Consider the following 25,617-nt stretch of genomic DNA (forward strand, 5'->3'; position numbering starts at 1 on the left):
ATATATGTAATAGCTGATTTAAGAAGGGTCAGTGAGCCAAGATTTTAAAAGGCCTCACAATGCCTGCTCCAGAATGTATTCGCTGTATTATACCACTTATATTTTTCACTGCATGGTGAGGATTAAATGTCTATAAACCCAACTTTCATGCTGCGGTTAACTGGGCCACTTAGGAGTATTTTTGAGAAATAGATTAAATAACTGTGTAGTATCACCTGGAGCATTCCATGTGACGAATGGGATTACCAAATACATGATCTCAGGCCCAAATAACTCCACAGACTTAAAGAATATGGCACCATACTACTTTATTTACAGTTCAATAAAGTAGGGAAACCTGGTGAACAAACAGATTGTAGTTCAAACACTCTCAACAAATTTAATTTACACAAAAGGTTTTATACCTCGATGTACGTCGGCTATGACATCATCCTACGTGGCAAACAGTAAAAACCTACCTGGTGGAGGGATTGTTTAAGGGAACATACATACCAATGGTCTATCTGAGTATTAGTATCATCATTGGCTGCCCCTTATCTGGTAGGCACGCCTTGAGCAACCTCTAATAACATAACATATAGATAATAACATAATACCAGCAGCAGATAGACTTCTGCAACAATGTATAGTCCACCATCACATAGACCCTCTTGATTGGTTGGCACTCTCTTCCAACCTAGGACATTCGGCTTGTTAGCAGTTCGTAAGCAATGAAACTTAGGTGCAAGGGAAGAACAGACAACTGCCCTCCTTAGCTAATTAGCCTACTATTTCTCATCAGTAAGGCCCTAAACCAAGGCTTCTTCTCTGTAGTTGACCTTGCTGACTGTTCTCTTCCCCAGAACTTTAAAGGGAGTGAAGTTACACTGCTATCTTTACCTGGAGCTTTATGAATAGGCCTTGTCTTCTTGTCTTGTACCACGTGTAAGGAGACTATGATTTTGTCAATTCTGTCTTTCTATTTAGTGCTATTTGATTTAATTATATTGGGTGCTATTCATCTCCTCTGCATCTGGAGAATTGGTTGCTCTGTCTTGCATATGCTTTCTGCATCTCTGATTGTTCAATACTTGGCACTCACAGTTATTCACTCCTTTACTTAATCTAAGAGAAATATGTCCTGCATATGTGACTTATCTTCTTTGACTCCTTTTGTGCCTTGCAGTTGCTTCTTGCTGCTGCATTCTTGATTCTGAGCCAAGCAAATATCCTTTGTTCTGCACAAATATGTATTACAGCTCCTGTCAGCTCTGCAGCCTTGGTTTCCCTTCTCAAGGCTTCTCACTTACTATTATACGATGCTGACGTCCATTTTCTCAACATGGCTGCTTTACTCATGTTATAGTTCATACTTTATTAGGAAGCTTCTACATTGTATATCTACCTTGAGTTTCTGTGTATAGACATCTACTGCATCTCTTGTTACTTATCTTCTAAGTGTATATGGTTTTCCTCATACTCGCATACATGTTTACTCCAGAACCTTAGTCACAGCTTCATTGTCTAGATATTCATATATATCAGGTTTAGTGCATTCGTGTATATTCTCTCCTCAGTGACATTACTTTTCATCTGTCGGATTTTACTTTTAGTTCTTCTATGTCCAATGGTGTCAGCAGGTGCACGTCTACAGCATCAGTTCAGGGGTACATTTAGTAAGCTTGTTTTAAATGCAAAACGTCTCTCATACCTTCAATGTGGTATTGGGATGATACTAGGTGTCAAACACAGTGCTTTCTTGTTGTTTTTCCAGTATGACAGAGGTGAGGTGCTGGGTAATATAAATGACATGTACACCTGCTTCCCTACCTTCTCCCCTCTGGTCGAGTCCTCGACCACCTCCTCAATTTTCTTCACCTTTTCTTAATTCAGTGGTTTCTTTTGAATTCAGGTCTTTGTCAACCCCCTCAGGTTATCTGCATTCTTTATGTGTTCATCCACACTCCAGGTCATATAGCTGCATTCCCCAGTCAGCGAACAGAACACCCAGTGTCCCACAGAGTTCTTATGGTCCTTAGGATACTGAAACTTTGTTCCTGGGGGTGCCATGGTGCTTCCTTTCCGTTGCTCATGGGTGGTGTTTTCTGTCTGTGTGTGCTCGTCAGCCACAGCATTCACAGCAATCATTAACTTCATCCCAATGGCTTTCTTCGCTGCCTTCTTGCATTGTCCTATGGTTATTCTTAAAGGACAGAATCCCAGCAACACTAACACTAGTATTGCTCCAAACATTTTGAAGGCATTTGCCATTCAGGTTGAATAGAGATGAAAACCAATCTTCATCTTTGGTCTCATCTACTTCTTCCATCATTTTCGTTTGCAGGGTTGACAACATAGTTATTCCTACTGTCAGGGTTTTCCATTTTCTCCAATCTGGGCAGGTATGTATGTACAGCAGGAAGGCCAGATCTTGGCACAAATGCCTCCTTCCATTGCTGTAATTAAGTCCAGGACATACCTGTTCTGGATGTCATGAGCCGGATGGCCCTCAATTCTTCTTTATTCACATTGAATCCTTTTATAATTGAATTAATTCTTAGTAGCAGCTCCTATCTGATGATTTGTAACCACTTGGCATTTACTGCCATCTGAATCCCTGGTATGAATTTAGCTGTAAATATTACTGATAAGTGCTATCCTGTTGAACAATGTGTGCTCATCTGGAAGGTCATGATAAGCTTCTATTGATTTTGCTGTAAAATATTCTCTCTCTTCTGTCGGGTGAGGTTGAGCGACCTCTTCTTCCTTTGTTGTGCATCTATTTTTGGAAAGTTAGCAATGTGAAGATCACTTTGGGGCATCACCAAAGCAGGAACATGTATTATCACTATAGAACATATTCCTCCCCAATGTTTAGTACCTTCATATAAGCTTTGGATCCCCAAGCCCAATAGTGGTCCATTAGCTTGGCAGTTCCTCATTTCTGGCACATTAATTATTTGCTTGCAGCCTTTATTTTCTCCAACTTTGGTTAGACCACTTTTTCTGAAAGAGTTTGTTGTATTCTTCATTGGTAGTATAGATACAGGTCCAGCTTCATCTTCAAACCCATGTTAGTAACTTTAAATACTTGGCCCATTCCTGAAGACATCCATCATTTACTATGTGTACTATCTTTACTGGTGCAGTCATCAATAAGTGTGGACTGCATCCCAACATTCATTCTTCCCATCCTGTACAGGTGCCTACTTGTCCATACGCCAACAGCTGAAGCCTCACCCAGAATCCTGCCAATCCTGGTGTTTCTCATGTGTCTGCACAATCCAGTCTATTTTGTTCAACAATCCTCATCTCTCGTCCAGTCAGACCACTAAATGAGTACAGGAGTGTTCTGCTCTTCCAATTGAGGCCTTTTATCATCTTCTGAGTTTTTATGTGAGCATCTTCATATGGGAACCTTCTCTTTGACATCCATTGTAGGGTTGCCCGTTTCCCTTCAAATTGTCCTCTTGTCATGCATGCTGCTAGATGGCTGAGGCACTTTGCATCATGTATAGGTATTACTCTTGCTAAAAATGTTCTGGCTGTGCTCATGGCATAAGGGATGAGAGAACATACATAGCAGCTCTCATCTAACATTCTTCTCCCCATCTTACTCGTGTACTGATACCAGATGTTATTTTTTAAATGGGCTAAATTATCAAGGTATGTATTTATATCCTGATAATCTTCTCCAGCATCCCTCTTAAATTGGTTAATTTGTTTGGAAATATCAGGGAAAATATCTCTAGTACTTTTATTAGGGATAGAAATAGATGTTTCATTGATACGCCATCTATATCGTAAAACATCATTTGACAAAAAAATAAGAATAAGGAAGTAAAGAGAACACATCATACAAAACGTAGCTGCAAGAAACATTGCAAAAGAATGACTGCGCTATACGGCATTTGGTGCATTAATCGGTCTTCTTGCTAGCAATGTGTATCTCTTGGATTGGAAGATCCCGTTCTCTTTTAATCAACATATAATTCTTATTCATTATAACAACCACACTTTTTATAATGGAAATTGTAATATTATCTCAATGATGATCCTGTGAATAATGGGGCCTGTCTTAGGATTTACAAAAAAGGTGACAATATCAACAATTTGTCTCACTAGAGCTGGATAGGAACAAAGTATATAAGTGAAAACGGCATACAAGAATATGTGCAACGTTATATGCAGCATAAAGTGTTATGTGCATTCTTCTTTTTCTGTCTTCAAAACATTGGGCCTCATTACACGGTAGGCGGTAATTCTCCTTTCCTCCAAGGCGGTGCCGGTATTCCAAGGTTGGCGGGGCGGTAATTCCCCCTTCCCCCATTGCCCTTCCCCATTCCCATTATTGCCCCATAGGGCATAATGGGAATGGGGAAGGTGCTAATTACAGTACCGCAAATTGCGGTACCGTAATTAGCACCCTGGTCCCTTTGCGGGTTGGTTTTTAACGCCTGCTAAAAAGCAGGGGTTAAAGTACCAACCCGCAAAGGGACCTCATAGTAAGGCGGTAAGGGTTAACGGTCACCGGTACCATTATCGGTGACCGTTAACCCTTACCGCCTTCCATGTAATGAGGCCCATTGTCTCTTTAACCGAACAGGAATAGTTCTGTGAAGACTGCAAAGTTATTTGTTTCCCTTTAAACTTGGGAATGATCGAAACTTCGAATTGTTTTTATTTTATCTGTTCTGGCTGTCTCTTGGTAGCCGATCGAGTCTGCATTCACGGAACTTCTTCTCTTGCTTCACTGTCAACGGATGCCAGAGGGGTAAGGGTCTCTCATTTGTAAGGCTTTATGTCATTCAGATGCAGCCAAGCTCATCTTCCTTGGATCTTGACGGCAGTGGGTGTGACCCCCTCTACTATGTACAGTCCCTGAACATGGGGTGTATTCCAAGTACAAACAAAACTCTTCACACGCACTTGGTCCCCTAGATACAAACTAGGTGGGCTTAACAATTCTATAGAGTTGATCGTTTCGCTGCTGTCTTCTTCAATCTTTCTTGACCCTTCCCTTCAATTTTTGATTTTCTGGAAAATAAAAGAAACACTAGCAGTCATATTTGTCAAAAAATGCATCTCATTCCCTAATGTGTTTGCTACACTATGGGCATCAGTTTCTATTCTAGTGGGAGAAGCAAGGGGAAGTCTCATGCAGTGTACAGTCACCAACTCATGAGGAGTCAGGCTGAGCCAGGCTGATTTCTCAATGTGAATAGGTCAAGGGGGTAGGCAATATAGCTATACCTTCTTCAAAGTCATCTTCATCTTGACTATCCTCTCTTTAAGGAGTCCATTTAAAAGCTCACAAATACCATTTGCCTGTGGATTAAAATGTATGCTTTATGCTTAATAGAAGAGTTATCTGTTTGAACATCTCATTTACAAATGCAGCCCATTATCAGACCGCTGGACTTTGCCATCGCCCCATCTAGTAAATACTTCACATACAAGAAATTTGGCAGCACATGTGGCACCGGGGTGCATGCATGGGCCTGCCTCAATCCATCGGAAAAAGGACACACTACTAGTAACATATATTTGTACCCATTGCATGTTTGCAACATATCCACATAATTTATATACAGATGTTAAAAAGGACCATTGGGGCGGTGGATTGCGCCTTTTACTGTTCACAAGGTATGCCCTGTTGTGAATTTCTGACAGTCAATGCAGTTCACAATAAACGTGGAATGTGTTCTAACAAATTTGGCGAACACCAGTCTTCTGCAATCATGACAGCAAGATTCTCTTTGGATATATGCACAAGCAAGTGAAGCTGATCCAGCGCAAGTCTCAATAATGCTAGAGGTGCAACTGGCTTTCCAGCATTATCTTGCCTCCATATAGCCTCTGTGGGGGATAAAGAACACCCCTGTCTTTTCCATAAATCCTGTTCTTCTTGCCGAGCTTGACCTTGCAGCTCAATTAACTGTACAATGGATAACATATCAAAGCCAAAGCCTTCCTTCATCATCATACATTGTTCTGACATTTGCTTAACACTTTCTACTTCAGAATTTGAAATATTTGTCAAATATGCTGCTTTTTTCGCTTCAATGTCTGCAGCTTCGTTACCATGATAAATCATGTCTGCCCTCTTAGTATGAGCAGCGCAGTTCACCACAGTGATAGCCAATGGGAGCTTCAGTACCTCAGTAAACTTGTCCAATAGTGGCGAATGTTACACTGGTGTGCTGTCTGCATGGAGGAAGCCCCTCCTTTTCCAGTGTGACAACCCTGCATGTACGGTTGATGTCATATAGGTGGAGTCAGAGTATACTGTCACCTCCTCATATCTCTGAAGTGAGGCGATAAGCACCACTGATTCTGCAGCCTGTGCTGAACAATGTGAAGGCAATCTTGCACTTGTCATCACTTCAAATTCATCATTCCTTTTTAACTTAACTACTGCTGATACCCTATGCCTTTCTCCTGTTGTTTGATCAGTTTTCGAAGAACCATCAATGAATAGAATTTGCCCCCTCCTAGAGCGTTTTCTTTAATGTGGGGAATATCGTCATAGAACTCAGTATACATTGTACATTCATGTACATAATCCTCCTTCTCTACTGGTTCTGCTATGGATGTCGCTGTATTCACTACTCTACATTTAACAATTTTGATTGCTGGGTTTGAAATGATCACCTCATAACGGAACACTCTGTGTAAATGGCGAATAAGTAATGCGCGAAGTATAACGTCATTGAGCACTCCATTGTAATACTTGCAGCTTTTTCAATTGCGAAAGCAGCAGTAGCTAATACTTGTTCTCAGGGGTAATGCCCTCTCATTACTGGGTCCAAAATACCACTGTAATAAGCCAATGGTTTGTGTCCATGTCCTGATATTGCTTTCTGCGTAAGGACTGTTGTCATTACCACTCCATTTGAATGCTAGAATAAGTAAAATTCCTCTTTATAGTCTGGAATTCCTAACACAGGGGCTGTAGAAATCATCCTTTTTAACTCTTCAAATCCTTCTGTCATTTCATTTGTCCATGTTATGTCGTCTTTACCTATCTGTGCTTCCTTAAGTCCTTTTAAACGTGGTCTAATTTATGTACTGTAATCAAAAACCCAGGCCCTACAATAATTACATAGGCTTAAACATTGCTGCATTTCCCTCACTGTAATAGGTCTTAGAGTTTTCATGATCGCTTCTGCTCCCTCAGGTGTCACCTTTCTCCCCTCTTGAGAGATTAGCTGTCCTATGTACAGGATCGCTTCCTGGAAATGCTGTAGTTCTCTTTATCCACGCTGTACCCTTTTTCTGCCAATACTGTCATTAACTGGACTGAATCTTTTCTGCATTTTTCTTCTGTCTCAATACACACTAGTATGTCATCTATGTAATGAATTATCATACTCTAAAGTTGTATGTTGCCTATGTCCATCTGAAGGACCCAATTAAAGATAATTAAAGTTCGATGGGGACTCACAGTACCCCTGTGGTAATCTTATATGTTTCCACTGCTGATTTCTATACGAAAAGGAGGTCAAATCTTGGGAGTCTTCATGAAGGGGAATTGAAAAGAAGCCGTTCTTTAATAGCTGGGATCGGAACCAGAGGAAACTCTGCTTTGACAATAGTGTTTAGGGGGCATAGATCCTGAATACATCTCCACAACCCCCCCCCCAGGGCTGAAAACGCTTCTCTTCTCATAGATTTCTGTATTTCATCTGTTGGACTTGGCCCTTCCATGATACTGCTCTCTCATCTTATCACGTTCCTGTTTTTTGTCTGTCTGTCTTGAGTTTGTGCTCAGTGCCCTTAAGCCTTTGGGTACCTGGCACGCTATATACATTTTAAACAAACATTAATTTAAGTACTGGGTACACAGCCATCTTCCATGTGGAGTCTGATGTTACCAGTATTCCCTGCAGTACTAAAGTGGAAATGGTTTCAAATATACCTTCATCTGCTTCTCTGGACATGGGGTACTGTTTTTCTCATGGTAAAATTGCTCCTGGCTTAAGCTTAATTTTGGCTGCAACTGCTCCGCTCAACAGACCCACATCATATGGGCTGTTGGTCTATAAAATGGTTGCCACTCTTTCTAAATCTTCCTGAAAAAATGGTGGTTTCTTTCTTACCAATGTCATTCTCTGTGGTATTTCCCTATTTTCAACTTTAATCCAATATGTAAGGCTTGTAGAAAATACTAATTCATCATCTGAATTCTCATCTCTGAGCAACTCCTCGTCTGTCAAGTCTGTCAGTCTATATCCTTCATCAAGAGCTATTGCTGTTCTCCACGCTCTTCCTTCATTTTCCGTCCAATAAACAACCACCCTTTCCTCTCTTACTACTGCTGCTTCCAATTCTATCGAAATAACCTGTCCTTCCGTGTCCTCTATAGGTATTTCAGAAAGCAATGCCAACAAAATATTTACTCCAAACAAAAATACTTCTGAGTCTAAAGGAAATCCTTGCATTGCTTTTTGGCCTGTAAATGCTAATATGCATTCTCTGGCATTCATGTGATGTATCCCCAGAGTGCAACATATTATCCCCTTGTCAGTAAATGATATTGCCATGTTAAGCTTTGTCATCAAGTCACATCCCAATATGTTAACTGGTGTCTGTCGGGAATACAAGAGTTGCAAAGATAAGTTGTGTTCTCCTATTGAAATTGGTAATTCATCAGTAAAGGGAACCAACCTCATAGCCCCAGAGAATCCCTGCACATTCATGGCGATGCCCGACATTGGATACTTTCTCTCGCGAACACAGGAACAAGTCAGTCCTGTGTCTACAAGAAACAGAAATGTCTTGCCTCCTATCATTACCCTAACCCTCGGTTCCTCTTGGGGGTCTAGTGTCACTGAGAGTACTGAACACATCAGGTCACTCTGTGAGCTTTCCTATTGTGGATATATATTCATTCCTGTACCCGTAAAAGGATTTCCTCCTACCACAGTCAGATTCCCTATCCTGGGTGTAGGTGTTTGTGGGGCTCCTGTATTCGTATTCCATTGTGATATTGTCATCTACTGTGTCTGTACTTCTTCTGTTTGCACAGGTGCTTGCTGTGGTTGCCTTTGGGCGGCTGTGATTGCAGCAGAATCTGCTGCATTCGCTGCATTTGCAGCGCACATGTCTGATATTGCCTGTGACCTTGGGCATAACACTCAAGTGGTTCTGTACTATACTGTGGAAAATAGCCCACCTCCCCTCTTGGAGTTTGCCAGTTCTGCTGCATTCCCCTTCTACTTCTGCATGTGCGGGCAATATGTCCCATTTTCCCACAATACCAGCATTGTTGCGCCTGTCCTCCATTAAATCCTCCTCCCCCTTAAGGGTTTTGAAATCTGCCTACTTGTCCTTTAGGTCAATTACCTCTACCACGTTGCCAAACATTTTACCCACCCTGATGTACTGAGTACCCTATATTGATTGGCTGTGTAGGCTGTAACTCTTGTGTAATCACTCCTTCACTGCTAGTCAGTACTGCTCTTTGTACAGCAAATTTTGACTAACTTTGCTTCCTCAAGCTTCCTATTCTCATCTTTTTTCTTATTCTTCTCTTGTAACAATCATGAATGATGTACAATAGTCAATAGAATTTCTGTCCATGGCTTCGGTTCCATCCCTGCCTGTTTTTTCATCTGCCTTTGCACTGGCTCGGGCAGTCCCTGACATAGAATATGTTAAAATAAAGCTACTGTTTTATCCCACGATTCTATTGTCTCCTGTCTTCTTGTCGCCCTCTTATCTTCTTTCTCTCGCCTTCTCTGCAACCTTCTTTCTTTCAATCTCTGTGTTTCTATTTCCTCATATTTCTTCTTTTCGCCATCCTTTCTCTCCTTCTCTTTTACCTGCTCTTCATACCTTCTTGTTCTTCCTTTCATTTCCTCTCTTTTTCCTTATCATCTTTGTATGCCCTTTCAGGTTCATTTTCATTTCTTTCCATTTCCTCTCTTTAGCCCTCTTTCTTTAACTTTGTTGATACCTTTTCTGTCTAATTTAAGTAACATTTGTCCTCCCATCAAATCATTCTGTACAATTTTCACTTCACTGGCTTTATCTTTCCCTCCTTTTTGTATCTTGGTCTCTTCTATCTCTATCAGTCTATCCCTTCTCTTGTTACGCTCCTCACTTTTACTACATCTGGACATATATTTGAGTCCTTTAAACTTTCTTCTGTACTATCTTCACTACTATAAGTGAGGGGTGCATATATCGGACTAATATATCCTGCTGCTGCTTTTAACTCCTTTATAGGATAGAATCCCTGTTTCTCAGTGCTTGTATTATTGTCTTCAGAAGGAGAAAGAGGAGCCGAAGGTGCTGTCCCCTCCCCTTCATGCTGATTAAGCATCCACTCCTTCTCAGGTGGGTCTTCTCTCGCTCTGATACAGCTCTAAAATAGCTAACCTTTTTTGTATTGTATTGTATTTTATTTATATAGCGCACCAAGCCCTGGGGCAACTGGGCACTTTCTTGGGTACAGCAAGCATAATTATATTTACACGTACAGGCATGACATGTCACATCATATACAAATTTGCAAATTACAGTCAGTGAAAAAAAAGAAATAAATCACATCATTCACAGGCATGGCTAGAACTAGAATAGGCAGTAAGTATATACAGTGCAGGTAGATATCTTGTAGTGTTTGTAAGTTAGGCTAAGAGACAGCTTAGCTTTCGTTCAGACAGAGCCAGGATTTGGCCATATGTCGGAATTTATGAAATGAGTGCTCAGTTCTGAAGTTGGAGGGTAGTGCATTCCAGGTTTTGGCAGCTAGGACAGGGAAACTTTTGCCCCCTGCCTTTTGTAATTTAAACTTTGGTATGCTAAGGAGGTTGGAGTTGGAGGATCTTGTTTGTCTTAGTGATGATTGGAGTTTGAATTTGTCACAGAGGTAGATTGGTGCTTGATCGTGTGTGAATTTGTGTGAAAGGGAGAGAGTTTTGAGTTTGATTCTTTGGTTGATGGAGAGCCAGTGTACACTACGTCTCAGCTCTGAAATGTGTAGTTTTCTGGGGAAGTTGGTGGCTGCTCTTAGTGCATTGTTTTGAAAGATTTATAATTTCTTTAAGTTGAGTTGACAGGTGCCTAGGTAGAGGGCATTGGAATAGTCAAGTTTGGTTAGTACTAGTGCTCTCGCCAAGGTGATGCAATTTGCTGTTGTCAGGAATGGTCTGCATGCATTGATGAGCTTACATGTGTAAGCAGTATTAGAGGCGGTAGCACTGATTTGTTTGTCGAGCGAGATAGAGGAGTCTATGTACATGCCAAGAGTTTTGACTTTTTAGACATTTTGATGATGTTGCTGTCGATGGTGAATGTGTTGAATTTGTTGTCAAGTTTGTTGAGTCTGGCTTGGGTACCCACAAGGAGGAGCTCAGTCTTATCATTGTTGAGGCAAAGTCCGTGTTGGGCCATCCAAGCGTGGATGATAAGATAAATGTCATTGAGTCATTGAGTGTCTGTGTCATGGTTGCCTGTTAAATGCATAAGGATTTGCGTGCCGTCCGCATAGTTTGTGTAAGAAATGCCCAGTGGTCAAGTATGTCAAATAGAGGTTTAACTTCTTTCCTGTGTACATAGCATGTAAGCATGTTGTCATGTGTTGCAATACTGTTCTTGATAGGAAACCCTCTCAAGACCAAGGCATGAACATTTTGTCAGCCGTGCCTCTTACCCATTCAGCAAGTATTTCCTAAACTTAGGTGTGTACCTCTGTAATGTTTTGCACAAGTGTAGAAGAGCGGTGATCTCCATAATGACAAGTTGTTTTTAATTGTCGATACTTACCAGACTTTTTATTCTGGTATTACTCTAATTAATTGTATCATAATAATCGATTCGGGCAAACACCATCAATCGCGTCCCATTTCCCAAAAACAATTTTGAAGCCTACACAATAAAATGTGTTTTGCTTCATTATAGTTCTATCGATTCTCACTGTCCTGCTGTTTTATTATTGACATCTTATTTTGCTATATATTTCTCAACTTTTATCCTCCTATGATTGGTGCCAATCACTTGTTTTTACGGTCTGATGAGCAGTCAAATTATTCCTATTCTATATTTTCAGTTTACAATTTATTTTATTACAACTGCACTAACAAAAATGTACACAAGAAATTCTACGATCGTCTTCCTTACTGTCTGTAGTAAAAGTATCTCACCTACATTTTTGCCCCATTTTGGCGTGTGAAATGCATCCTTCATATCGGCCTTGCCTCAGGAATCCCTAAAAATACCCCACTTGGAGTGTGATCTATCTCCTTGAGAATAGCTATCGGGGCAATCTCTCCTTAAATAAATCTTGTTACTTTTCGCCCTATATATATTTACACATGCAATACAATCCCTCCCTTCTTATTTACCACTTTCAATGTTCTACTTACATCTATTGCTCAGTTTGAGCCCTTCGATATCGACTCTTCCCCAATCAACCACTTTGCCTTCAGTCCGCAGGGCACCAGTGGGGACCGGACAGGAATTTCTTCAAAGAGGCACCTGCCAACGTTATCGTCTTAAACATGTGTTTTCTCTGCTCTCCCCAGGAAACTCCGCAATCTTCTGGCAAATGGTGGAAGATGATAAAATATCAGAGAGTCTGAATCTGAACCATCCGCACTGCTGCCAAAATGTGCACTAGCACCTGGAGCATTCCAAGTGCTGAATGGGATTACTAAATACATGATCTCAGGCCCAAATAGCCAGACAAACTCAAAGAATATTGCAAAACACTACTTTATTATCCGTTCAATAAAGTAGGGAAACATGGCGAACAAACAGATTGTAGCTCACACACTCTCAACGCATTTCAATTACACAAAAGGGTTTATACCTCGATGTATGCCAGCTATGACATCATCCTACATGGCAAACAGTGAAAACCCACCGGGTGCAGGGATTAGTTAAAGGAACCTATATACCTATAGTCTATATGAATGTTAGTATCTGTCAAGAATCAGGGGTCAGTCTATAGCAATAAAATAACTAATGAAACTGAAAGAACCAAGAATCAACCTCTACATACTGTATTGAGCCATCACAGCTCCTTGAAATATCCTGACACAGTTCTTTAACTTTTCCGCATCAAGTTTTTGTCACAGGAAGAACCCGAATGCTAGAACACTGGTGGTTACACTGGAAACGCAGGCGTCCCCTCCACGCACACTGTCATGTGGGGCACGCTGACCGGATCACGTGACTCTGGACATTTAAGCCTCTTTCAACTTGACCGCTGCACTTCGAATTAGTTTCACAATAGCTACGCTTGTGTCTTGTTTTAATTCTACTATTTTCTGACCTCTGCCTCGTCCCTGGATTGCCTTTTGGAATTGCCTTGCCTGATAGCTATTGTACTGTGGCCATTCCTATTTTTGACCTCTCTTTTCACTTCACGGACTCCGCTTGTTTGCCTATTTCAACCCACCTCTGTCCGCCTTGTTGCTGACTCGGATTTGCTCATTGTCAGGATTTATGCCTACGTTTGGTCTAAGGATTGCGTGCAAGTTACCGACCTCGTTTTACTGGACTCCCTCTTGCTTCTCCACACGGTTTAGAGACTGCCTGCTTGGGACCATCTAGGCATCCACGTCCTATCGGCCAACTGGAAATAGAGACTAGTGCTACTTTAGGATTAGGTGTCCTCATTTTGTCGGTTTAGGTCACCAGTCTTCCCGTCAGAATTGTGGGGAATCCTAATAGACTGCCGGACACTCATTCAACATCGGAGCTCCTGATCGACATCACAGCATTGCATCCTCAGGTGCCGGTAAGACTTTCTCTGGGGAATTCGGGCTTCCTATTGTTCTTTGTTGGTAACATATTCTTAATTCCATCTATATGTTCTGTTATAGAGCTAAAACCCTACTCTCGGAGACCAGAAGGTTCTGAAGTGTATGGTCAGAGGCCTCTCCCATGCTCATACAGGTCAGTTCTTTACAAATTGCTCACATATCTTGTCTGCATACCCCACGCCTCTGACAACTGTTCTGTTCTTTCACAGTTACGGTCTGCTCCTGATGGTCCTCTCATTGAGGGTCCTCGTCTGGCATTCCAACCCGCTGCAGTGTTTGTTTGGTCTCCTTTTTCCCAATAATAGACTCCTTTGGTTGTGTTTTATATCACCCAAAGGAGAACATTTTATAGACGAATGTGTCGGCTACACTATATGATCAAATATAGACGAATTCTAACAGTATCATCATTGGCTGCCCCTTATCTAGTAGGCAACTTGTCACTACAAAAAATACAGATGATAATATAATACCAGCAGTGGATAGGCTTCTGTAACAATGTATAGCCACCATCACATAGTGTCATGATCTCTGCTTCCAAAAGGTCAGGGTTTTCCCAACTCCCTTGGAAGCAGATCCATAACCCAGGTTCCGAGTGCCAACCAGTCCCAATTGGGACCTTTTGGACCCAGTCCTGGCGCCAGTGGCACCAGGCTCATAAATATGCCCAGTCCCAGCGCTGGAAGCACCGGGCTCATAATGCTTGGGTGGACTTACCTTCAGCAGACCATGCTGCTTACTTGCCTGCCAGTTGAGCCTCTGATCCTCTTCTGTTTGGAACTACTTTTCCTGTTGGGTGGGGCTGGAGCCACTCCCTAGATTCAGAACACTGGAACTCTTCTGGAAGGCAGGAACTCTTTTCTTACCAGGAACTCTTTTCTTACTTAGGCGTGGCTGTGAAAGGAGACACCTAAGCACTACAGGAGGCTATTTAAACCACACCCGGTGGATGAATCTTGCTTTGCGTTATTCTGCAACCTCTGCAGCAGAACGCTCATCGTGTCTTCTGCATCCGGTCCTGGGCCTAAGGAAAAAGGCTTACCATCCTGAATCCAGTCTTCAGCAACACCTATAAAGACAAGAAAGAACAGGTTAGCATTCCGGCATCTGAAAGGCAAAGGCTTACCATCCTGAATCCAGTCTTCAGCAACACCCATAAAGACAAGAAAGAAAAGGTTAGCATTCCGGCATCTGAAAGGCAAGTTTACCAACTCTTCGCACGCTCCGGAGGCCTTCGGCGCTGCATCCCGCATCTGAAAGACAAAACAAGGTGCGTTTAAAGACATTGGGGAACTTTAATACTCACGTGCCATTACTCCTTTCCACATCTAATCCAGTGGGTATTCCGGCACCCTGCAGCCGCTCCGAACTCGTACCTGCAAAATAAAAAGACAGTTAGAGCGCATAGTGAAGCAGGCAACAAGCGCTTACTTACGTGCTTCCAGGCGCTTCTATTCATCACACGGGCTCCATCTTCAACTCACTTCAGCCCGTCATCCGCCATCGCCGGAACCCTGCAAAACAAGAGACATCATTACTAAAGACTTTAAAGACATTTGAATGACTCGAAACTTACCGTTCGTGCAGTAAACGACGGACAGCAGTCCTCTGAAGTCAAGAGGCCTGCGCTACCTATCCAGTGAAGAAACTGGTTACAGCACCCTGCCCCGAGGCAGATGGAGAGCTCGGCATTCACTTACCTAAGGTGAGAGCGTTAACCTTTGGGGGTCTACAGGAGAGGAGGAAAGAGATAGGGACACCCCAATAACCCCAGTTCATTAACCCCATATTTTCTATCTGCAGACATCTTACTCTACACGTCAGGCATACAGTGCACAGAGGTCCAGCCCAAAGAGCCAACCGGGTGCTACACATCACCTTTGAAGATACGGTAGTCGCCCAGTCAAGACCGGCGCCTCTGCGAGAATCAGGTGAGCGTTACAGAACGCAAAGCCTACCGCAAAACTCTCGCCCAGGCGCTATGGAAACCTCGGATACTGACCCCCTAGCCCGGTTACTTGGGGAACTAAGGGCAGAAGTGCATGCAGCTCGTCAGGAAATGAATGCTCTAAGAAGGGAACTAATTATTTCCAAGGAGAGAACAGACAATCTTGCTAGACAAGTGCTACAGTCACAAGCCGGACAGACCCCGTTACCCGCATCAGGGGCAAATCTTCCTTCAACATCCTCTATGAATCCAGTGCAGATCAACCTACCTGGGAATGTACCTCTGGCTCCGCCCGAACGATTTTCTGGTGACCCAAAGAGGTTTGCAGTATTTATCAATCAGTGCCGGTTGCACTTCTTATGCCGGCCAGCAGCCTTTCCAACTGATCAAGCAAAAGTAGCTTTTGTACTTTCGTACCTTAGTGGCAATGCAGCAGACTGGTCGATCCCTCTAGTTAATCAAGATGATCCGGTTCTCCATGATTTTCAAGCCTTTCAGCTTAGTATGGAAAAACTGTTCGCAAGACATTCACAGGGGCAGGCCTTGGACAATGAGCTTCTTTCGTTGCAACAGGGTAATCAAGACCTTTTGGCTTATATTGCATCTTTCAATAGACTAATAGTGGAAACTCAATGGCCTGAGGACAAAAGGATTACGCTGTTTTATAGAGGTCTACGTGGAGAGCTCAAAGACGTTTTAGCCCAAGTAGTGAATCCCCCACAAGACTGTTCGGATTATATAGACTTGGTCGTTCAAATAGATCACAGGCTGCAGAACAGGAAGGCCGATCGTTCCAAGTTTGATGCTCGAGTATTTTCCAAACCGCCAACTCCTTCCAAAGGAGTAGACTCCGGGGAACCCATGCAAATAGGGGGTCTGAAAGGTCCTCTAACACAAAGGGAGCGGGAAAGGAGGAAACAGTTGCAATTATGCCTATATTGCGGAAACTCAGGGCACTTTCTTCGAGACTGTCCGGTGAAACCTGCCAAGAAGGCAGTAGGAGCTGCAGTTACCAAAGTTACAAACTCTGAGCAGGGAAACGACCTCGCTCGACAAGAATAGAGGTCCTCTTGCCGAGCGTGAAAACCAGTTCCGTGACCTCGCATTTCGTGATACCTATGGTCCTCATTAGCCCTGATAATCCCGATCGATTACATGCAATTGAAGCTTACGTCGACAGCGGTGCCATCGGCAATTATGTGGATCATGAAATGGTTTTGAGGATGAATCTAACTCTTTGTCCCAAGGCTGTAAAGGACGTCATTACTACGGTGGATGGTACGGAGATAGCCTCCGGGCCAGTAACGCATACCACTCAAGAGGTGACGCTAGTAAGTCAAGATGGACACCATGAGAAGATCGTGTTCGATGTGATCAAGGCCCCTCAGTTTCAGATTATTCTAGGAATACCTTGGTTAGAGAAACACAATCCTCTGATCGATTGGCGAGCAAGAACGGTCCAGTTTCCAGAATGTGTCTCTACTTGTCACCCTCCACCTGGTGTTGCACTGGCCGCAATTTCTTCAGAGACTCCCCAGTTACCTCCCGAATACCTAGAATACCAAGATGTTTTCCGGAAGGATCAGGCTAACTCTCTACCTCCTCATAGGTCTTATGACTGCCAGATAGACCTGATAGCTGGATCTACTCCTCCTTGTAGTAGAATTTATGCCCTCACCGAGCCTGAGAACCTTCACCTTCGACAATACCTGGATCAATACCTGGCAAATGGGTTTATTCGTCCTTCCAAGTCCCCTGCTTCTTCAGCTTTGTTCTTCGTTCCAAAAAAGGAAGGAGACCTTAGAACTTGTATCGATTATCGCTCCCTGAACCAGATCACCGTTAAGAATAGATATCCGTTACCTTTGATCCCTGAACTCCTGGACCAAGTCAGAAAAGCATGCATATATACAAAGCTGGATCTTAGAGGAGCTTACCACTTGGTACGAGTAAAAGAGGGCGATGAATGGAAGACGGCCTTCCGCACCAAGTATGGGCTATTTGAATATCAGGTCATGCCCTTCGGACTTTGCAATGCCCCGGCCGCCTTTCAATATTTTATGAACGATGTCCTCAGAGAGCTCATAGATGTATGTGTTGTTGTTTACATTGACGACATCCTCATTTATTCTTCATCGGAATCTGAACATCGGAAACACGTGAAAATGGTCCTCGAAAGATTGCGTCAACACAAACTTTTCGCTAAGTTGGAAAAATGTGTTTTCAACGTGACTGAAGTTGAATTCTTGGGATTCATATTATCACCTGGCGGAGTGCGTATGGATTCAAAGAAGGTCGATGCAGTTCTCAAATGGCCATCACCATCCTCCGTAAAAGGTGTGCAAAGCATGTTAGGCTTCGCTAACTTTTACCGCAGGTTTATCCCCGAATTCTCTCGAATAGTCCAGCCCATCACTGCCTTGTTAAAGAAAAACAAACGTTTTGAATGGTCTACCGAGGCGGAACAAGCTTTCCAGGATTTGAAGACTAAATTTATCTCTGCACCAATCTTAAAACACCCTCGCCCCGAACTCCCCTACATCGTGGAAACTGATGCTTCAAGCCTTGCCATGGGGGCAGTTCTATCACAAAAGGACCCGGTAACCAATCAGTTGCATCCCGTGGCATTTTGGTCCCGCAAATTCTCGCCTCCTGAAATCAATTACACGATTACTGACAAGGAACTTCTGGCTATCAAGTCTGCCTTTAAGGCTTGGCGGCATTATCTGCTGGGGGCCCGACACACCGTTACTGTGATTACGGATCACCGAAACCTGCAATATTTGAAGATCGCAAAAGCCCAATCCTCTAGACAACTCCGTTGGGCATTATTCTTTGCCGAGTTTGACTTCATAATTACCTATCGACCTGGTACAAAGAACGGTAAAGCCGATGCCCTTTCTCGGATGGGAGTGGAAGAACACTTGGTCAACCCTAAACCTGTACCAATCATTCCCGAACAAAGAATTCTGGGTGTAATCGCCACAGAATCCATAGAGGAAGTTAAGGATAAAGCCAGGCAACTTGTAACTCCAGCAGACATACAGAATTGGCATCTGCAGGGAAAGGACTTTGCAGTAAAGGACAACTTATTGTATTTCCAAGAACGATTATACCTACCCAGCACAGATTTACAGAAAAAAGTAATCTCTTGTTATCACGACTCTTTAATGGAAGGTCATCCCGGTATAGCCAAGACCTCAGAAAAGATCAAACGCTACTTCTGGTGGCCGTCTTGGAAAAAAGATATCAGAGACTTTATAATGTCCTGTGGAGTATGCGCCCAAAACAAGAGTCAAAAGGAAAGACCAGCAGGCCTCTTACGCCCTATTGACATCCCACCTCGCCCTTGGCATACGCTTTCTATGGACTTCATCACCGATCTACCTCCATGCTCCGGATACAATACGATTCTAGTAATCGTGGACTTATTCTCCAAGATGGCGCATTTCATTCCGCTCAAAGGCTTGCCAACAGCAGCAACTCTGGCCCGAGAATTTCTCGAAAACATCGTCCGACTGCACGGTTTTCCTTCGGTTCTAATTTCGGATCGAGGTAGTCAATTTATTTCTCATTTTTGGCGAAGTTGCTGTCGGTCGGCTCAAATTGATGTGAGACTATCGACCACCCTCAGACCGACGGACAAACCGAGAGGACCAATCAAACTCTGGAACAGTATTTATGCTGCATGCTGCAACAAACTGAAAAAACTTGGAAAGATATCCTTTGGATAGCCGAGTATGCCTACAATAACTCTGTCCATTCGGGAACTGGGAAAACCCCGTTTTTTCTTTTGTACGGCAGTCACCCTTGAACCTCGGAGTTGGATCCCCTCCAAGATCTTGAAACACCAGCAGTAGACTACCTGCATTCTACAATCACCCAAGCCCTTAAGGAAGCTGTTTCTCACCTTCAAAGGGCTAAAGAACAATACAAGAAAGGAGCAGATCAACATCGGAAGGAAGCCCCTCACTATCAAGTAGGGGATCAAGTCTGGTTATCCACCAAATATCTATCTCTAAAAGGGCCACGCACATTCAACCCAAGATACCTTGGTCCCTATTCCATCACTACCATAGTAAACCCAGTAGCGGTCAAGTTGGACTTGCCCCCGCACATGAAGATACATCCGGTCTTCCACGTCTCTCTATTAAAACCCGTGCAACCTCAAACCCGCCTAACCAAATCTCCAAAACCTATCCTAGTGGATGGAGAACTCGAGTTTGAAGTCAAAAGCATTCTGGACTCCAAGATCTCCAAATCTAAACTATTCTACCTAATTGACTGGAAAGGCTACGGCCCCCAAGAGAGATCCTGGGAACCTGCTGAATATGTCCACGCTCCTCGCCTAATCAAAAGATTTCACCGAACATTTCCTGACAAGCCAAAACCCCCGGAGAAGCCCGGTTTGGGAGGGGCCTTGAGGGGGGGTACTGTCATGATCTCTGCTTCCAAAAGGTCAGGGTTTTCCCAACTCCCTTGGAAGCAGATCCATAACCCAGGTTCCGAGTGCCAACCAGTCCCAATTGGGACCTTTTGGACCCAGTCCTGGCGCCAGTGGCACCAGGCTCATAAATATGCCCAGTCCCAGCGCTGGAAGCGCCGGGCTCATAATGCTTGGGTGGACTTACCTTCAGCAGACCATGCTGCTTACTTGCCTGCCAGGTGAGCCTCTGATCCTCTTCTGTTTGGAACTACTTTTCCTGTTGGGTGGGGCTGGAGCCACTCCCTAGATTCAGAACACTGGAACTCTTCTGGAAGGCAGGAACTCTTTTCTTACCAGGAACTCTTTTCTTACTTAGGCGTGGCTGTGGAAGGCGACACCTAAGCACTACAGGAGGCTATTTAAACCACACCCGGTGGATGAATCTTGCTTTGCGTTATTCTGCAACCTCTGCAGCAGAACGCTCATCGTGTCTTCTGCATCCGGTCCTGGGCCTAAGGAAAAAGGCTTACCATCCTGAATCCAGTCTTCAGCAACACCTATAAAGACAAGAAAGAACAGGTTAGCATTCCGGCATCTGAAAGGCAAAGGCTTACCATCCTGAATCCAGTCTTCAGCAACACCTATAAAGACAAGAAAGAACAGGTTAGCATTCCGGCATCTGAAAGGCAAGTTTACCAACTCTTCGCACGCTCCGGAAGCCTTTGGCGCTGCATCCCGCATCTGAAAGACAAAACAAGGTGCGTTTAAAGACATTGGGGAACTTTAATACTCACGTGCCATTACTCCTTTCCACATCTAATCCAGTGGGTATTCCGGCACCCGGCACCCTGCAGCCGCTCCGAACTCGTACCTGCAAAATAAAAAGACAGTTAGAGCGCATAGTGAAGCAGGCAACAAGCGCTTACTTACGTGCTTCCAGGCGCTTCTATTCATCACACGGGCTCCATCTTCAACTCACTTCAGCCCGTCATCCGCCATCGCCGGAACCCTGCAAAACAAGAGACATCATTACTAAAGACTTTAAAGACATTTGAATGACTCGAAACTTACCGTTCGTGCAGTAAACGACGGACGGCAGTCCTCTGAAGTCAAGAGGCCTGCGCTACCTATCCAGTGACGAAACTGGTTACAGCACCCTGCCCCGAGGCAGATGGAGAGCTCGGCATTCACTTACCTAAGGTGAGAGCGTTAACCTTTGGGGGTCTACAGGAGAGGAGAAGAGGAAAGAGATAGGGACACCCCAATAACCCCAGTTCATTAACCCCATATTTTCTATCTGCAGACATCTTACGCTACACGTCAGGCATACAGTGCACAGAGGTCCAGCCCAAAGAGCCAACCGGGTGCTACACATCACCTTTGAAGATACGGTAGTCGCCCAGTCAAAACCGGCGCCTCTGCGAGAATCAGGTGAGCGTTACACATAGGCCCTCATGATTGGTTGGCACTCTCTTCTGACCTTGGACATTCGGCTTGTTAGCAGCACGTAAGCACCGAAACACAGGTGCAAAGGAATAATGTGAGACAACTGTGCTTGTTAGCTAATTAGCCTACCATCTCTCATCAGTTAGGCCCTAAGACAAGACTTCTTCTCTGTAGTTGATCTTGCTGACTGTTCTATTCTACAAAACTTTAAAGGGAGTGAAGGTACACTGCTATCTCCATCTGGAGCTTCATGAATGGGTCTTGTCTTCTGGTCTTGTACCAAATGTGAGGAGACCATGATTTTGTCCATTGTGTCCTTCTATTTAGTGCTATTTGATTCAATCATATTGGGTGCTATTACTCTCCTCAGTCTCTGGAGACTTGGTTGCTCTGTCTTGCATATGCATTCTGCATCTTGGATTGTTCAATACTTGGCACTCACAGTTATTCACTCCTTTACTTAATCTAAGAGAAATATGTCCTCTGTATGTAGCTTATCCTCTTTGACTCCTTCCGTGCCTTGCAGTCGCTTCTTGCTACGGCATCCTTGATTCTAAGCCAAGCAAATATCCTTTGTTCTGCACAAATCTATATTCCACGGCCTGTCAGCTCTTCAACCTTGGTTTCCTTTCTCAAGGCTTCTCGCTTAACATTATACGATGCCGATGTCCATTTTCTCAAAATGACTGCCTTACTCGCCTTATATTTCCTACTTTAGCAAGCTTCTACAATATCTTATCTACCTTGCATTCTGCGTATATACATATACTACATCTCTTGTTACTTATCTTCTAAGTGTATATGGTCTTCTTCATATTCGTATATATCTTTACTTCTTAACTTTAGTCATATCTTTATTCTCTAGATATTCATTCATGAGGTTAATTGCGATCACGTATCCTCTCTCCTCAGTGGCATTACATTTCATCTGTCAGATTTTACTTCTAGGTCTTCTATGTCCAGTGGTGTCTGCAGGTGCACGTCTACTGCATCAGTTCAGAGTCACATTTGGTAAGGTTGTCTAAATGCATGATGTCTCTCATACCTTTGATGTGGTATTCAGATGATACCAGGTGTCAAACACAGTATTTTCTTGCTGTTTTTGCAGTATGACATAGTTGAGGGGGTGGGTTCTATAAATGAGATGTGCATCTGATTCTCTACATAATGTACATACACTGTCGATTCCATACTCAACAACCCCAACTTGGTCCCAAGGGTGCTCCCTGGCATTCCTGGCAGAAGGCCTCTTATCTTGCGTAAGAATATATTCTGGACCGTCTCCAACTGTTTCCAGTTCTGATACACCAAACTTCACTGCCAAAGAACATCATAGAGGAAACGTTGGCTTTATACACTTCTATGCACTTATCCAGTCTGTAGCCTCAATACAAACAATAGAAGCCTAGAATCCCTTGAGTCTAAGTGTGGCTCTCTCTGTTAGCTGTTTTATATGACGAGCCCAAGATCCGTTACTACAAAAAAGAAGTTTGAAGTAAAAATAGGAATTAACCTCTTTAACTGCTTTTCCATTTAGGGACCACCTAAAAGGTTTACCTGGCTTGCCAAAAGAAGTCTTTGACTTATTTAATTTCAGACTATGTTTCTCTAGATAATTATTAGCATATTTGAGACCTCATTAGTGCCCCTTTAGTGTTAGGTAGATAATAGCCTCGTCGGCTGCATAGAGGAGTACACTGCATTGCATTTTGTTTAAAATTGGTGGATACATATCTCCTGTGGCCCCAGAGGCATCAAAATCAGAGATAAATAAACTAAACAACAGGGGGGCTATCGGGCAGCCCTGTTTAACCCCCTTGTTGGTAGAAAACACATGTGTTATGGACCCCGACCTAAGATATGTTACAGAGGCCTCTGTATCTACATAACCTCCTTAAACTAGCTTCAGCAGGCCACCTGGCATGCCTATTTCATGGGGTTTGCACCATAGGATATTTCTAATAATGGAGTCAAGAGGCTTTTCAAGATCTAAAAATGCTGTGAAGATTCTACCTCCTCTAATCCTACAACATTTCTCAAATAGTGTATGCAGAATACAACAATGATCAACCGTACTGTAGTCGTCTAAAGCCTACCTGAGAAACTTTCCAAATATTATTCTACTGTTCCCACTCCTCCACTCTTACCATTATTCATTTGGAGAAAATGTTGCTGGAATTATCCAGTAAGGAAATGGGCCTATAGCAGTGCGGGTCCTCCAAGTCTCCCTTTTGAAATATTGGGACCATCACACTATGCCTCCAGGAATTTGGCAGTGCAAGTGAGCAAACTTACCTGATTCATGGGGAGGAAAGATGACGACCTCCCACTCTGAGGAGACTCGGAATGGGGTCTTTACCATGTGATAAATACCCTGTTCTGATCCTCCACATTGGCTGGAAGGCGGCCACCCCCCTTGCTGTGTACTAGTATCGAAATATTCAAAACATGTTCACATGTTTCGGCTGTTACAGCTACAGACTGTTGCTCTGCCCCATCATTTGATCACAAAGGACTGTTGAATTGTATATCAATAAATTCAGTCTCACTAGAATGGCTCATAGGATGAGCCTGAAGTATTTCTAAATGTGACAATAATCTTAAACTCAGCACAATTCACTTGATTCCACATGGATAAACTTGTCCCATTATTTCTCAGCGGGGTTAATCTGTGTGGATCAAATACTCCGTCTCATTGTGTGTTCTGATCTTGGACTGCAAAATTCAAATCTCCACCCTCGTGTTAGAAGTCTCATTTTCATCTATTTACAAACCAAATGCTGCTCAGGTTGTATTGCCATCCAGATAATCTTTGGCCTGATTATTTGATTTAATTATTCTAACCAAATCTCGGAAAAACATGATCATTATGATGCTGCGTGCTCGGTGCACTCTTGATCGGTGTGTAAACCACAAAGGACTATCTGGAACACATTATATTTTGAAGAGTATTTTTAAATTTATAATTGAATATATTGTGATAGTTAGTTTGCTCATTATTAATTATGACTGTCTCGGTCTCTTATGCATTTTGTAAAGAACAATCTACTTTCTGAAAGTTAAAATTGAATGCAGCTGTAGGTTTTCGCCCCAAACTGAAGAATTTGTTACCTGAGAAGAAATTATAAATTGATAGAAATGTGATACCTTTAAAGGTACTGATGAAAAATAGGTTTTGGTGCCACTTCAGGGCTTAAGCTGATTGATATGCCAGATCTTTGGCTATAGAGACTCTTATTACGGTGTCCATTAGAAAGGCATTATACATCTAAAACATTGTCACTGGCTGCACCTCACAATCATCTATCCAGGTGTGGGATTGTATATCTGTGTAAGTGTGTACCACGTTAGAAATGTATTCTGAGTAATTGTTGTTTACTATTTTGTATTTCCAGGAGGACTCAAGCAAAATATAGATCGAAAATTCCTTCTTCAAAGGGACGACTTCTCTTTTGACTTTTCATGCTTCAAAAAAGACAAAGTAAGCATTTCACAATTCACTGTAAGCAGTAAATACAATGCATTATTTTGCTTTTGTGCATTGTAAAAAAAAGCTGGTCCAAAAGCTTAACACTAAGTAACAATTTGAGTAACGTTATTAATTGTTCTTTTGGTATGCATCAGATCAGTTTTGAATTCCCCAAAGATTAAAACAATTGCTAAAAACTTTCATAATTGTTTTATACCAGGTTTAAGGCCTGTTTTAATATTCTGGTGGATTTTCAAAGTCTTGGCAGAGTGGAGGCAGGTTACAGAATTAATGTTTTTACTGACTTTCCTGCTATACCTGTCAAAAAATGAATGTTTCTCCATCAGAATAACATTTCATATTGGTGGTAGATTTCTATGGAAACTATCTGGTTTAGCAACTGCTAAAAGCAGGATGATTCCAAAAGAATCAATTGTATGTGCCTCCTGCAAGTAAAATTACAGAACGCATTTACACATTTTTCATGAAAAGGTGCAAAACAAAATGTGAAGCCTGGTGAAAACAGGCTTACACTTTTTGTTGCACTTTGAAGTGCAAATGGCTAAAATTGCAA

The 25,617-nt window shown here is 42.8% G+C and overlaps 1 protein-coding gene across 1 annotated transcript in view; it reads left to right on the forward strand.

The window, feature by feature from the left end:
- Nucleotides 1–25,617, forward strand: part of LOC138514086 (sodium-coupled monocarboxylate transporter 1-like) — a 606,141-nt gene that overhangs the window by 530,251 nt on the left and 50,273 nt on the right. The window contains exon 14 of the mRNA XM_069629351.1: nucleotides 24,970–25,055. Coding sequence (XP_069485452.1) covers nucleotides 24,970–25,055 — 86 coding nt within the window. The remainder of the gene's footprint in view (nucleotides 1–24,969; nucleotides 25,056–25,617) is intronic.

This window comes from Ambystoma mexicanum, chromosome 12 (assembly GCF_040938575.1).
Source record: "Ambystoma mexicanum isolate Mex_15411 chromosome 12, UKY_AmexF1_1, whole genome shotgun sequence".
NCBI classification, from domain to species: domain Eukaryota; kingdom Metazoa; phylum Chordata; class Amphibia; order Caudata; family Ambystomatidae; genus Ambystoma; species Ambystoma mexicanum.